The following is a 13,909-nucleotide window of genomic DNA, read 5'->3' on the forward strand; positions in this document are numbered from 1 at the left end:
AAATAGAACGTGATACTACTCTAGAGAGAAGCAAAGTTGACTGGTTAAGCTAAAATTTTGAAGAAAAGGAGAAGGGGTAAAAAAGGTAATCGGAAATAGGAGGTGGTGAGATAAAGAGGTAAGGCCGGGTATAGTTGAGATCATCTCGATCCTTCGGAGCCCAGGGTTGTAGGGGGAGAGAGGGCCTAAAGAGATAAAGTAGGCAACTGTGCTAGTCCCCAGGGGATGGTAACAGCAGGTGCCCCCCGGCTCTTCCTAATCCTGGAATTGTCCTACAAAGAAAGGCAGGTGCTATGAAAATGAATGATGCCTCACAGGCGACAGGTGCCCGGCGTCCCAGGACAGAAGCCAGCTACAGGGGAAGACTGTTGCAGGGAGGGAAGTCCGCTCTGTTGCCACCCGCCAGCTCTGCCCGAAAAGTCCTAGTGCGGCTCAGGTACGGCTGGCGGAAACTGGCTCACCCGCGGCGGGCGGGTCCTGGGAGTAGGGGTCGGATGCCGGCCAGGTTGGGGCACAGGGCCTCGCGATCACCTTCGACAGCCAACAGCGAGCCGGACCTTTACACCAGCGGCCACAGTCTCACTACAGGCCCTCAAGCCCCGGCTTGTTTTGACCGCGACGTCACTTCCTATTTCTTCTTTCGGTTTCTGGACCAAAAATGTTTCGCATTACTGCAGCGGAGGGGACTTCCAGGTTCTTTCCCACTGCTGCGCTGTGCGGTCCTTACTGCCCGAGAACTACCGAGACAGCCTCATTTCCGCGGATTGCTCTGGGCCAGCAGAACCAGGCCCAAGTCTCGCCCTCCGGCCACGCCTCCTTCCATCGCCCCGCCCCCTGCCTCGCCCCCGCGACACCCGGCCTGCGTGAGTCTAGTGAGCCTGCGCCGTTAAGTCATCTTCGTGCGACGGGCGTGGCCATTCTATTCGCGCGGTGTCCCGGCGGCTCCTGGAGTTTCCACGTGATTTTCCTCTAGTGATCCAGGACCCAGATAGGACGCTGGCAGAGTCCAGGAAATTCTCCTTGGAACTGGGGTGTCTCGGCGGACCCTCGGGGCCCATCGAAGGTAGGCAAAGGCGGCTCCCAGTGTGGGTAGCCCAGACTCACCTCCGACCTTCCTCTGGCATGCTCCTCTGGGGCTTTCCATTCTTCGCAGAATGGCTAAACTTGACCAGCCCCTCAGGATCACCGCAGTTTCGCTTCTACCTAGATTTTCCTCCTTTACGATTACACCCTCTCGTCCATGATTATTAGTCCCCGGAGTGATCCGCACCCCTGCAAGGCAATGGGCAGATTTTCATATCTATCTTTGCTTATGAGACTCCTTCTGTTTCGAATGCTCCCTACCCCGCCTCCGCCTTTGTGCCCATCTTAAGTAGTCAGTCTGTTTTAATGCTGTATTTCAAGGCCCAGCCAGATGCACGCTTTGAATCTTTTTGGGAGAAGTCCACTTAGAATTAAAAATCTGAGCTCAACATTCTGTACGTTACTTATAGAATATATTTGATGTTGTGCATTGTACTGTAGTACCTGTTATTCATTTAGTCCCAGTTTCTCAGGCTCTGAGCTCTCTCGATCATTTTTTTCCTTTTTATTTTCACATCACTTCTTGCCTCCATGCCTTTCCACTGTGTCGTGCTTCCTTTCCCCGCCCCGCCTACACTGCTGTTTCTCACTTTATTCTGGCAAACCACTGCTACTGCTTCTCACTTTTTCCTTTTAAAACTTTAAAACTATTTCTCTCAAGGCAGATTTCGGTGCTTCTTTGCCTGTACTGTAGTAAGGGGCAGGCTAGCCAGTGAACCAAGAATGATTTTTACAGGTGGGCATTTGCAATCTATTTGATGATAGGAAAAATTAACTTTAAATACGAAGTAAGTGAAATATTATCCTTCTCCAAAGAATCCTATTGTTTTCATTCATAAATAAAAAAAATTGTAGTCAACTATTTTGGGGGTTTCATTAGTAAAGTATTGGAAATTTTCTTTCTTGCTATGTAAGTAACTACATAATATCCTCTATTTCGTCTGTTCAGCTGCAAAGCCTGAAATATTTATCATCTGACCCTTTACAGAAAAATTTTGTCAACTCCTGCTCTATAGCAGTGTTCACATTATAGACACCACTTATGATTTTAATTTTGTGTTTTTCCCTAGAACCCAGCACAATGTTTCCTTTCCTTCCTTCCGCAAACATTCTTTGAGCACTTTTTAAAAATGCCTTCCAGACACAAAATGTTCAGTTTCATGGAAAAAAGAGATCATTACAATGCCATGTGGTTATATGCATTGACAGAAATATGCAGTCAAGTAGGATTATAGAAGACAGGCCTCTGACCCAGTGTAGGAGGTCAGAAAAGGTTTCCTGGGTGATGTGATCCTTGAGTTGATCTTAAATGGAAGTAGGCAGAAAGAGGTCATCCATGGTAGAAAGGACAAATGGGCAGAGACATTGAGACAAGAAAGAGCATAGCATGTTAAGGGAATGCAAGAGATGAAGCTGGAAAGATAAACAAGGGCAAGGTCACAGAGAGCCTTACATGCCATGGTAAGGAGCTTGGACCTTCTTTTCTGGCTGTTGTTAGGCTTTGTAGCAAATTTTCATCATAGTTAGATAACTGATGGGTATTTGGAGGATGGATGAGGGAGTCAGGGAGACCATATATTGCACTATTTCAGTAGATGAGAAGATCTGAATTAGGTCAGTGGAACTAGATGGAGTGGACATGATGAAGTTCAGAAAGATTTGGGAGGTAAAATCAGCAGATCTTTTTAACTGTTTGTATGTTAGAAATGAGAAGGAAGGCCAAGTCAAGGCTGATTCCAGATTCCCAGCTGGTGCCAATCACCAGCTGAAATGGAGTATGTGAGGGTACAGACCACGTCTTTGACTTACAGTGTCTCTAGTGCCTAGAACAGTGTCCTACATGTTGTAGATACTTGAATGGACAGAAAAATTTCCCTTCTTTTAATCATTGATAACCATGTTTCATCAAAACAGCCTTTAAAATAATGTTATACCTATTTATTTTGGTGTTACTGATGCACTATTTTCAGGCTTTCTGGAATTAACAATGAGTTGCATCATTGGAATCATTCTCCTGATAATTAAAATTGAGTCTCTTTTGCAGTTGAATAGTTCTGGAAAGACATTTTGGCTTACTTAGATGTCAGTTAAAAGTTTTAATTCATTTTTATCCTATTATGTCACTTTATAATTTAAGAATTGCTTTAGTCTTATTTTCTTATTGTTTAAATGTTTTTAAATTAATTTTAGGTTTCTATATCATAACTTTTAATTTAATTTTAAGCTTTTAAATTTAAAGCTTCTACATTAGAATATTAGCTTTGTTTTACTTTCTTCTTGGCATTTTTAGGCTTTCAGGAAGTCAAGTCCCTAGACTATGTTTTTAAAGATTAAATGTCATCTTAAGTTTAGTTTTAGGAAACTTGTATTTGTGGTTATTGCCTTCAATAAATGAACATTCTAATGAACATTCTAAGCCATTGTGCTCTCTGCTTTTGCTGCTGGATGGCTAAGCCAGATTTATTCCCAAGTGTTGTAAATTGGTCAGTTAAAGGTGAGAGCATTTGTGTACGGCCTCTTTGTATAGCTGAGTAGATGATGTAATATGGTAGCCCTATCTATATTCCTACTGCCTTTAGATTGTCTTTTCTTTGTTATAATTAAATGGTGTATTGGTCACTAAACTATAAGCTATTACACAGCCTTTTGAAAGGATGCAGAATGAAAATCAACTATATATACAGGTTTATGAATAACATGTATATAAAACATTTTCTTTTTCAGACATAAGACAGAGTCACTATAATTATTTTTAACGTCAGTTCCAAACTACTTTTGGATAACAGTCCAATTATATGAAATTATGGCTGGTTATAAGCCTGTAACTATTCAGGCATTTCCTGTACTTGGTGAAAAAATCACCCAAGATACACTATACTGGAACAACTATAAGGTAAGTATTTATGCCAATTTCTCTAGCATGTGTTATACTTTGGATACTCCAGTAAGACAACCAATAACTAAAAATAATCATCAGCAACTTATAGTTTAGGCAGAAAATTTGATATCTGATATTTTTTCTAGGAATTTTATATAGAAGTTTGTATTGCTTCATCTGTTTAAACGTACAAGTGCCTAGCACAGAATAGATGATTGATACCAAATGAATTAAGTTTCTGAATTTGAATCTTATATGAAAGGATTTTTTTTTGCCTTTCTTAATACAAGGAGGAAGTGATGTAAAATTCTTCTAGAGTGTAAAGGCTAATAAATGATTTTTTAAAAAGATGAATAGCTAAATAGAATAGATTGAGATTGGGAGATTAATGGAAAAATAAATTTAAATGGACAAATACATTAAAAATACATTAAATGGATAATAAATACATTAAAAATGGATAATAAATGAATAATAAATACATTAATGGACAATAAAATACATTAAAAGAGCCCCAGCTTCACTCATAATTGAAATGCAAATTAAAACAGTAATTTGGATACTGTTCTTTTATATTATATATTATATTTTATATTATATTTTGATCATCATTGCTATTTGAGGAAGGGAAATTGGTGGAAACTTTCTTGAGAACAATTCGGCATCATCTATCATGGTAAAAATACCTTTCAGCCTTGTAATTCCACAGCTTGGAAGTTACTCAGTGAATATATGTCCCCAAATTTGCTAAATATATATATATAAAGATATTCATTGAAGTATTATTTATAATATTAGCAATCCTGGAAAAACTTGTGTCCATTAATAGTAGACTAGTAGTGGATGATAAATCTATTGCCTGTGTGAAAAGTTAGTGAAGATGTGTCATTAAGTGAAAAAAAAAAAGCAAGGTGCACAACAGCCTGCATGATATGATCTTTGTGTCAGTTTCAAAAAAAAAAAAAAAAAAGTATGGTTAAATCTAGGCTGGTACAGCCATAACTTTTTTTTCCCAGTAATAATCCGAGAAAACTCCATAGCTGAAGAGAAAACGTGAGGTGTGGCTTTCCAACTATATACTTATTTTCTTTAATAGAAACAGGGATAGCATAATCGGGGTGATGGAATTTGGACCTTTTTGCTCTCTTCATACTTCTGTATTAATGTTACTAAGATATTACCAATTGTAACTCTGTTAATACTGTGTATTATTTTTTTATTAAGACCCCTGTTCAGATTAAGGAGTTTGGTGCGGTGTCAAAAGTAGACTTTTCTTCACAGCCTCCATATAATTATGCTGTCACGGCTTCTTCCAGGGTAAATAGAACATTACATTTATTTTTCTTTTGTATAGTTTATATTTACTACTGATCATGCGCCATCTGGTGAAATGCTGTGTTTTTTGTCTTTTTTGTAGATTCACATTTACGGCCGATATTCCCAAGAACCTATAAAAACCTTTTCTCGATTTAAAGACACAGCGTACTGTGCTACTTTTCGACAGGATGGTAGACTACTTGTGGCTGGCAGTGAAGATGGTGGAGTTCAGCTTTTTGATATAAGTGGGAGGGCTCCCCTCAGGCAGTTCGAAGGCCATACTAAGTAAGAGATAGTTAAAAAATTATTTTTAATTGAGGTATAATTAACATACACTATATTAGTTTCAGATGTACAACATGTTGATTTGATATTTGTATATATTGTGAAATGATCACAATAAGTCTCATTAATATCCATCACCATACAGTTAGTTTTTGTGTGTTTTTTTTGTAAATGCTATTCGTTTTCTCAGCTTTGAATAAAAACATAGAGAGCAGTTCTATGAAGATTATGTACCTATATGTACTTTATTTCCTGGTTGTTCTAAGACAGAGTGTGTGACCTGGTCCAGTCCTATGGTCCAGTTTGATGGGGTTCATGAATTCCCTAGAATTGTATGTGACACTTTAGGAAATACATATTTATCTAGGGAAACACCCTATAGCATTCATTAATTTCTCAGAGAGTTCTGTGACCCAGCTGAGATTATAAACCGATGATCTAAAGGCAGCCTACAACTACTGATGAAAACTCTGAAGGCCTGGACTGTATTAGAGGTTCTCATTTTGAAGTCAAGTTGGAAGGTGGATTTTCTTTCTTCTTGGATTTATTTGCCACTCGATAAATAGAATAGCCAGGGCAGTTTTATATTATAACTTTGTTTCAGGATTACCAGTGTAAGGGCCGAAATTTGGTATCAATTTAAAAATCTCAAAAATTTTTTTTAATAGTGTATTATCAGGATGGCCTTACCTCATCTGTGAAACATTTAAAATATAACAAAAATTCACTTAACCTGATCCTACTAAGTGGCAAATTTTAGAATTTTTAAAGAACTACCCATTTTGAAAATTATTAAATTAAAGAAAAGTAACTTTGCACCAACATTTAGAACATTTACTTTCATTGAGCAGCTAAGTATAATTGTTGACATATTAGAAAATATAATTTAAGGCTATTATTTAATATTCTTATTAACTTCATAGTGCATAGGTATTTAAAATTTTAAATTGGCTTGAGGACAAACACCTGTTTTGAATGTTTTCTTCTCTCATGATTTCCCCTACAATTACTCCCTGATTCTGAGCTGCTTTTTTATTTGGGGAAAAGGAGTATTTTATGTTAGAGGGTGCCAGAAATATAATTTTTTCCCTTGTTTTTTAATATGCTGATTCTTGATCTTTCAGAGCAGTTCATACAGTAGATTTTACTGCTGACAAATATCATGTGGTCTCTGGGGCTGATGATTATACAGTTAAATTATGGGATATTCCAAACGCCAAAGAAATTCTGACATTCAAAGAACATTCTGATTATGTGAGGTGTGGATGTGCTAGCAAACTGAACCCAGATCTCTTTGTAACAGGTTGGTGAACTCTTCCATCCCTCACCTCCCTAGCTCCTGAAATTGATAAATTTATTGTGATTGGTTTTAATATGCTTTGAGACCCTTTTGGGATAGAGAAGTTTAAAAAATTTTTATAAAGAAATATGTTTCTGTTTATCTTATTGTCTTATTTTCTCTTTCTTCTTTTGGTGATTGTTCTTATTGTCTTCCAAATGCAAAAAAGGCTGTCTTGAAAACATGACTGTAAAAACTGTAATGGGTTTAGTACTCTGATTTTAAAGCCTCCACAGCTAAGAAACAAAGACAATACAGTTCAGCCTCTGAGGGTGCCTGTGCAAAGATCCCCAGAAGCCTGAAGATAGGAATAGTTTAAGATTCTGTGTAGTATAATACAATGCTTCTTCAGAAAGTCAGTGGTACCAGAGAGTTTGGAGGTACTATATCTTTATGAATATACATGTCTTTTAAAAATTTTATCTAAGCTTTTTCTTCTTTTACAATTTATGTTTGAATACATATACATGCACATATATGTACACACAGTTTTTGTTTTTTTGAGTAGTGAAACTCATAATACAAAAATTGACATTTTAGGGTCATATGATCATACTGTGAAGATGTTTGATACACGAACAAACAAAAGTGTTATTTCTGTTGAGCATGGGCAGCCAGTGGAGAGTGTCCTGCTTTTTCCCTCTGGAGGTCTTCTGGTATCAGCAGGTATTTTTTTTTTTTTTTTAATTGCTTTCACCAATATTGTTGGTCTTGAATCAGATATTTCTTTATCAGTTACTTTTTGTAATTTATCAGTGTGTAATTGAATTGGCTTTCTAGGTTTCTCCTCAAACTTTCGATAAGTGTGACAGGCAAGGAGTTATCACTTAACTGAATACCTAATAGCACAGAGCCAAGCTCTGTGCTATTTTATATATATTATCTCTGATACCCTAGATGAGCCTAGAAAGTATTCAGTTTTCTCCCTGTTTTGCAACTAAGGAAATAAAAGGTTTAACTAATTTGTCCAAGACAAAATGGCAGATCTGAAATCCCAGAATTTGAGAGCATGCTTTACGTCCTGAACGCAGAAGCCCAGGTCGTAGTCCTGCTGTTCTTACCTAAGAGATCTGCAGCAGCTTTTGAAAACAGTTTCTTTCAGATCTGAAATCAGGTTTGTCTCATTTCTTGTAATTCTTGAATGATAGTTGATAGTGCTGAAGGAAGAGATAATGCGAGGTCAAAGGGGCCTTGATAACTGTTTTCATTTAGTTGGAACTAAGATGTTTTTGTTATGTTGTTCATAGTGCATTTTTACAATTATAGTTTTAGAAATAGATTGGCTTTTTTCATTTGTCGAGTCAAAATTAGGTAGCATGTATACTTTACAGCATACCTATTGCTGTGTGTAGCCTTTTTTTTTTTTTTTTTGCTTAACTCTGACATTATCCTGTGTTACACTCTTTTCCCCAGTACCTATTTGATTTAAAAATAAGTTGAAAACATTTTCAGACATATTCATTTGTCTTGCTGCTATTTCGAGAAAGAGAAACAAGTTCAAGATGAACAGGGAGAATAGACACCTCTATGCTAATCTCTGCTTTGTCACTAACTATGTGACGTTGAGAAATTCCTTAACTTTTATAGTTCTTGCAAATGAGAGATTGGGCTAGATCGGTATTTTCAAACTGTGATCTCTCTCATGAGCTCTCACATGTGGGGAGACGGGGACTGTGAATTTGGTTCCAGGCCCTGTTTCCCAGTCAGGGTATGTAAGAAATTTGTTCCCTTCTCCAACCTCTTTGTCTACTTTATCTATTAGACTTCTACTTAATATTTTGTCGAAAGAAAAGATGCTGTATTAAAAATTATTTTTAAACTATTGGATTAAATTGCCTTTAAGGATCCTTCCAATTCTTAAAGTGAAAAAAAGTTATAGGGAAGCTTTTCAGTTTTGTTGAGATTCACAAAATTTTTAGGAAATAAAATCTACATTTTCCCATGATTGCACAAAAATTTTTTTGAAGAGTGATTTTATTATAACTTTTTAAAAATAAGATCTTTTTTGATTTTACGTTTTATCTTGCTAGGCAATTCTGTGTACTTTACAAATATGAAATTATTTAGTTGTCATAACAGTTCTGTGAGGTAGAAACGGTTATTATGAGTTATACACCCAATAAATGGTAGAGTCAGCACTGAAACCAGACAGTCTGCCTATAGAATCCCCCATTTAACCTCCACGCTGTGGAGTGTCCACTGAAGAATGCTTTTCGGAGCTTTAAAGTTTTGAATCTACAGGCAAAATAGCAAAGTAATGATTCTTTCTTTTCATAGGAGGTCGTTATGTTAAAGTCTGGGACATGCTTAAAGGAGGACAATTGCTAGTGTCTTTGAAAAATCATCATAAAACTGTGACGTGTTTATGTCTGAGCAGCTCTGGACAGAGGTTGCTCTCTGGTTCACTGGATAGGTTGGCATTTTAATTTTCTTTATTATTAGGATAAGTGTTTACTGCTTGAGGAATGAGTTATTTCTGTAGTATTTGTGATAAAATAAATAATTCTGCCAAATTATTTACATGAAAAAAATCTATTCCGTTGAAAATTTGACCCTTTATTTACATATAGCAAGCTTATTTTCTTCCTTGATATAGTTTATTGCTTTAACTTATATACTTAAGGTATTTTATGGAACCATTTAAACATTAATCTTTTAGAATAATCTATATTAGTCTATAGTTTCTTTTGAAATCACTATTATGTATTTTGAAACATTTATAATGAGTGTATATATTCTAGCTTATATTCTTTAAAATTTAAAGCTTCATGTGAAAATTTCTGTACATTAATGTGGCCCAATTATTACTATTTTAAGTAGGTATTAGTATTCCATTAGTTAATGTTCTAGAGCAGTGCTATTCAATAGAAATGTAATGTGAGCTACATATGCCATTTAAAATGTTTTAGTAGCCACATTAAAAAGGTAAAAAGACATAATTAATATTAGTTTAACTGGGTAAAAGTGATTTAGTCCAGTGTGTCTAAAATATTATTTCAGTATGCGATCAATGTAAAATTTATTAATGAGAGATTAAAAACAATTTAAGCATCTAATAGACACCCTATGATACAATAATGTTTTACAGTGATTAAAGTGAAATATATTATGTTTAACAAAAATAATTTTATACTGCCTCGGTTTTAAATTTTAAATTTAAGTTAATTAAAATTAAGTAAAATAAAAACATTTAGTTTATTTTCACTAGCTACATTTGAAGTGCTCACTAGCCACTAGAACTATGGCACAGTTCTAGAATTTATATATATTCATCCGTTTGGTCATTTTATTTCCATATTTCCTTTTTTACTGTATTAGGTAAAGCCTTGTTTTTTCAGCCTGTTTATTAAAAAGTATACACATTTTAAATCTAGAAAATATTTCTAATACAAAGAATTTATTATGTAAATATACAGCAAATTCTTTGTAATGGTGTTACTGGGTAATTTGGGACTTGATTTTTAGATGTGTCCCTCAAAGCTAAGTGTCAGTTTGGACTATTTGTAGTAGTTCTCAACCCAGAGTGATTTTTGTCTCCCAGGGGATATTTGGCAGTATCTGGAGACATATTGGTTGTTGTGACACTTGGGGGTGGAGTGCTCCTGGCATATAGTGGGTAGAGGCCAAGGATGCTGCTAAACATCTTGCAATGCACATAGCAGCCTCCACAACAGAGAATTAACGAGCTCTAAATGTCAATAATGCTGAAGTTGAGAAACTTGCTCTTTTGATTTCAAGTGTACTTTTCATTGATAGTTTTTTTAACTCTCAAGTTTTATCTTCAGGCACCAGTTGTTCACGAACTATACTTCTGATGGCTAGTCATAGTCTTTATACAAACGTTATGCCTAATACTAATAAGTAGTTCAGTGATGAATTAGTTTGTAATTAATATTACTATTTTTCTTCATTTTTGTACAGTATACAAATTTAAAATTTGTATAGTGCTTTTCAAAAAAGTAGAAAATCTGCATTTTATACTCATTTCCAAGATGATTTGTGACAAAGCTTTCTTTTTTGTTAGGAAGGTGAAAGTATATAGTACAACTTCCTACAAAGTTGTTCACAGTTTCGATTATGCAGCTTCAATTTTGAGTCTTGCCCTTGCAGTAAGTACTTTTAGCTTTTTTTTGAAACTTTCACTAACTACCTGTTAAATGAAACTAAAATGGAATGTTAGACTTTATCTTTGTATTTGAATAAGTTATTTTCTTCTTGCCACATTAGAGAATTAAATTAAGACAATTGCTAAAATATATGACTTGTCCCAATAACTTAGTATGTGTTCAGATTTAGGTCCCACTTACTGCATAGGTTCAAGCCAAGTACAGTGCTTTAGGCATTGTTAACACCAAGGGCAGGACCTGGAAAGTTGATAAACCTCTTTTCAAAACATTTAACTCAAGGGTTAAGTACTCTAGAAAGTCAAGTTGGCTCTCTGAGCAAGAAAACAAAATAACAACAACAAAATGGCGGGGAGAAGAGGGCATGACAAAATGAAATATCTTTTTTTTTTGTTGATTGCTCTTTCTGGAATGTCCACTGTCAAGTTTCATGAGCCATGGAGGAGGAAGATATTTGAATACATTATATAGAAATCTGATTTGGGAGAGGAAAATCTTATTACCAAGTATTTTCTTGGCAGGATTGTAGAAAGTCATGCCACCATATAATTCTTTTTCTAGTAAGAGGATATAGAAACAAAATTATTTCGAGTTTCCCAAGATGTCAATAACTTTTTATTATTATACAAACGGCCAGTGATAATTTATAGCAGGTATAAATTCAGTCAATATAATAGTATATTGGAGGAAAAAATGATTTTTCTCTAACTTTTTGCATAGATCATTGTTAGGCAGGGCATCTGTATCTGATTAGAACTCTTGGTGAAAGAATGGATAAGCAGCAAATGTTATAAATGCTATTTTGAAGAAAAAGTAAGATAAATTATGAGTTAGGAATAGACTGACGTATTTTTCTCATTGCTGTTAGCATGAAGATGAGACAATAGTTGTAGGAATGACCAATGGGATACTGAGTGTTAAACATCGGAAATCTGAAGCAAAGAAGGATTCTCTACCCAGGAGAAGGAGGCCTGCATATCGGACTTTTATTAAAGGAAAAAATTACATGAAGCAACGGGTATTTAAATGTTTCTTATATTTTTTTAAAGGTGAATTTTGTTAGAGTAGTCAACTCCTTCTGTGCACATTATTGAAAAGTTTAGTTTGCATGGCATTTAACTTTATTTTGCTTTTTTCTATATCAGATTTATCTCCAGATTGCTTGATTGGGGACATTACTGATGAGTAATGGGGAATAGGGACTACTTTATTTAATACCCTGAATCATAACAGTGTTATAGTACTTTACCATGTTCAAAACAATGTCTTTCACACACTATCTGATTTGATCTTTTATTACTGGTAACCAGAATTGTTCATTAGATTATAGTTTCTCTGATTGTGTTTTCTCTTTCTGCTAAATCATATTTCCTTTCATGCAAAGAGAATTGAAATCAGTAATGTTTGCCCAGAATTGAGATATTGTATGTGTGTTATAAGTTAAAATCAGAGTCAGAACACACCGATGTGGCAAATTATTTCATTTTTGTTTAATCTATATTATGGGCATATGACCATTATTCATGAATAGTTCAGGGACACCTTGGTATAAAAAAATACCACTATGAAAAAGTTTATTTTGAATGAAACACTATACAGATGTTGATTTTTCTCTGTAAATTTACTTTTCAATGCAGGATGACATTTTGATCAATAGGCCATCAAAAAAACACCTAGAATTATATGACAGGGATCTGAAAAATTTCCGGATCTCCAAAGCACTTGACAGAGTCCTTGAGGTGAGTAAGGAGTGAATGGTGTGTATATGTGTGTGTGTATATAAAATATATTTTTTTAAATTAAGATTTTATTTTTTAAGAGCAATTTTAGGTTCATAGCAAAATTGAGGGGAAGGTAGAGATATCCCACATACCTCTGCCCTGCTGTGTACTCACCTCTCCTGTTATCAATATCGCTACCAGAGTGTTACATTTGTTATAGTTGATGAACCTACAAGGAGCATATTTTTAAAAGAATCATATTATTTGCTTTGCTCATTACCGAGACTCAAAACCGTGAAGATAAAAACCTATTTAAATTTGGTGATTGTTAGTAAGTTCCAAGAATATGATTTTTTCTTTTGTCTTATCTGTTCATATTGGTACTGAATATTTTTCTAGCCCAGTTGTACAATAAAGACACCTGAGATTACAGTTTCCATCATAAAGGAGCTAAATCGAAGAGGAGTCCTTGCAAACGCCCTTGCAGGTCGGGATGAAAAGGAAATCAGTCGTGTGCTTAATTTTTTGATAAGGTATGTGTTATGTCAGTATTTTTGCACCTTAAATCCTTTATTTCCAAATGAGAGACATTTAGTTTGATCTTTGTAGAGAACTGATGGAACAACTCAGTTAATCTATTTTAAGGTTTATTTTTTTAAAGTTTATAAGTTTCAGTAAACAGTTTTTGCTTTGTAGGAATCTGTCTCAGCCAAGATTTGCTTCTGTTTTGATCAATGCTGCAGAAATAATTATTGGTAAGTAGGTGTTGAATCTTGAAAAATCCTCACATGTTTGAAAAAATGATTTATCAAAATATGAAATCAGTTTTGGAAATTAATCAAAATATTTTGTTTTTATCAATTCTCTAATAGAGATTTTTATGGAGAAAATAAACACTAACAGTAAATCAAAGCATTTTAAAATGGATTAAAAATCTACAGTGCATTGACTTTGAATTGCTGTGACTAGGGTTATTATAATTAAAAAAAAGTTTTTTAAACATCTACAGTGACCGTGACTATTTTTTAATGGGAAAATGAAAATAAGTCAGAACTTTCATGCTGTACTTTTCATAAAGATTTTTTTAAATACATTTATTCGGATGAATTGTTTACTTTCTATAAATCATAAACTAAAATAAGTACAGATCTTTTAGTGTCTT

General features: G+C 34.9%; 2 protein-coding genes across 4 annotated transcripts in view; one reads left to right on the top strand and one right to left on the bottom strand.

Moving 5' to 3' along the window:
• ANKRA2 (ankyrin repeat family A member 2) overlaps positions 1-833 on the bottom strand; it is a 10,383-nt gene extending 9,550 nt beyond the window's left edge. For 2 of the 3 annotated variants that reach the window (XM_025047787.1, XM_006913136.3), the window contains exon 1: positions 316-833. The gene's annotated coding sequence lies outside the window, so the exon portion shown is untranslated. The remainder of the gene's footprint in view (positions 1-315) is intronic. The other variant, XM_006913137.3, reaches the window with a different exon arrangement.
• A 72-nt stretch (positions 834-905) lies between these two features.
• Positions 906-13,909, top strand: part of UTP15 (UTP15, small subunit processome component) — a 14,879-nt gene continuing 1,875 nt past the window's right edge. Inside the window, exons 1-12 of the mRNA XM_006913139.3 lie at positions 906-1,063; positions 3,808-3,976; positions 5,186-5,278; positions 5,379-5,563; positions 6,688-6,866; positions 7,443-7,568; positions 9,180-9,315; positions 10,927-11,011; positions 11,895-12,044; positions 12,664-12,765; positions 13,147-13,280; positions 13,444-13,502. Of these exons, the coding sequence (XP_006913201.1) occupies positions 3,887-3,976; positions 5,186-5,278; positions 5,379-5,563; positions 6,688-6,866; positions 7,443-7,568; positions 9,180-9,315; positions 10,927-11,011; positions 11,895-12,044; positions 12,664-12,765; positions 13,147-13,280; positions 13,444-13,502 (1,339 nt within the window). The 5' untranslated portion in view covers positions 906-1,063; positions 3,808-3,886. The remainder of the gene's footprint in view (positions 1,064-3,807; positions 3,977-5,185; positions 5,279-5,378; positions 5,564-6,687; positions 6,867-7,442; positions 7,569-9,179; positions 9,316-10,926; positions 11,012-11,894; positions 12,045-12,663; positions 12,766-13,146; positions 13,281-13,443; positions 13,503-13,909) is intronic.

This window comes from Pteropus alecto, unplaced genomic scaffold, assembly GCF_000325575.1.
Source record: "Pteropus alecto unplaced genomic scaffold, ASM32557v1 scaffold20, whole genome shotgun sequence".
NCBI classification, from domain to species: domain Eukaryota; kingdom Metazoa; phylum Chordata; class Mammalia; order Chiroptera; family Pteropodidae; genus Pteropus; species Pteropus alecto.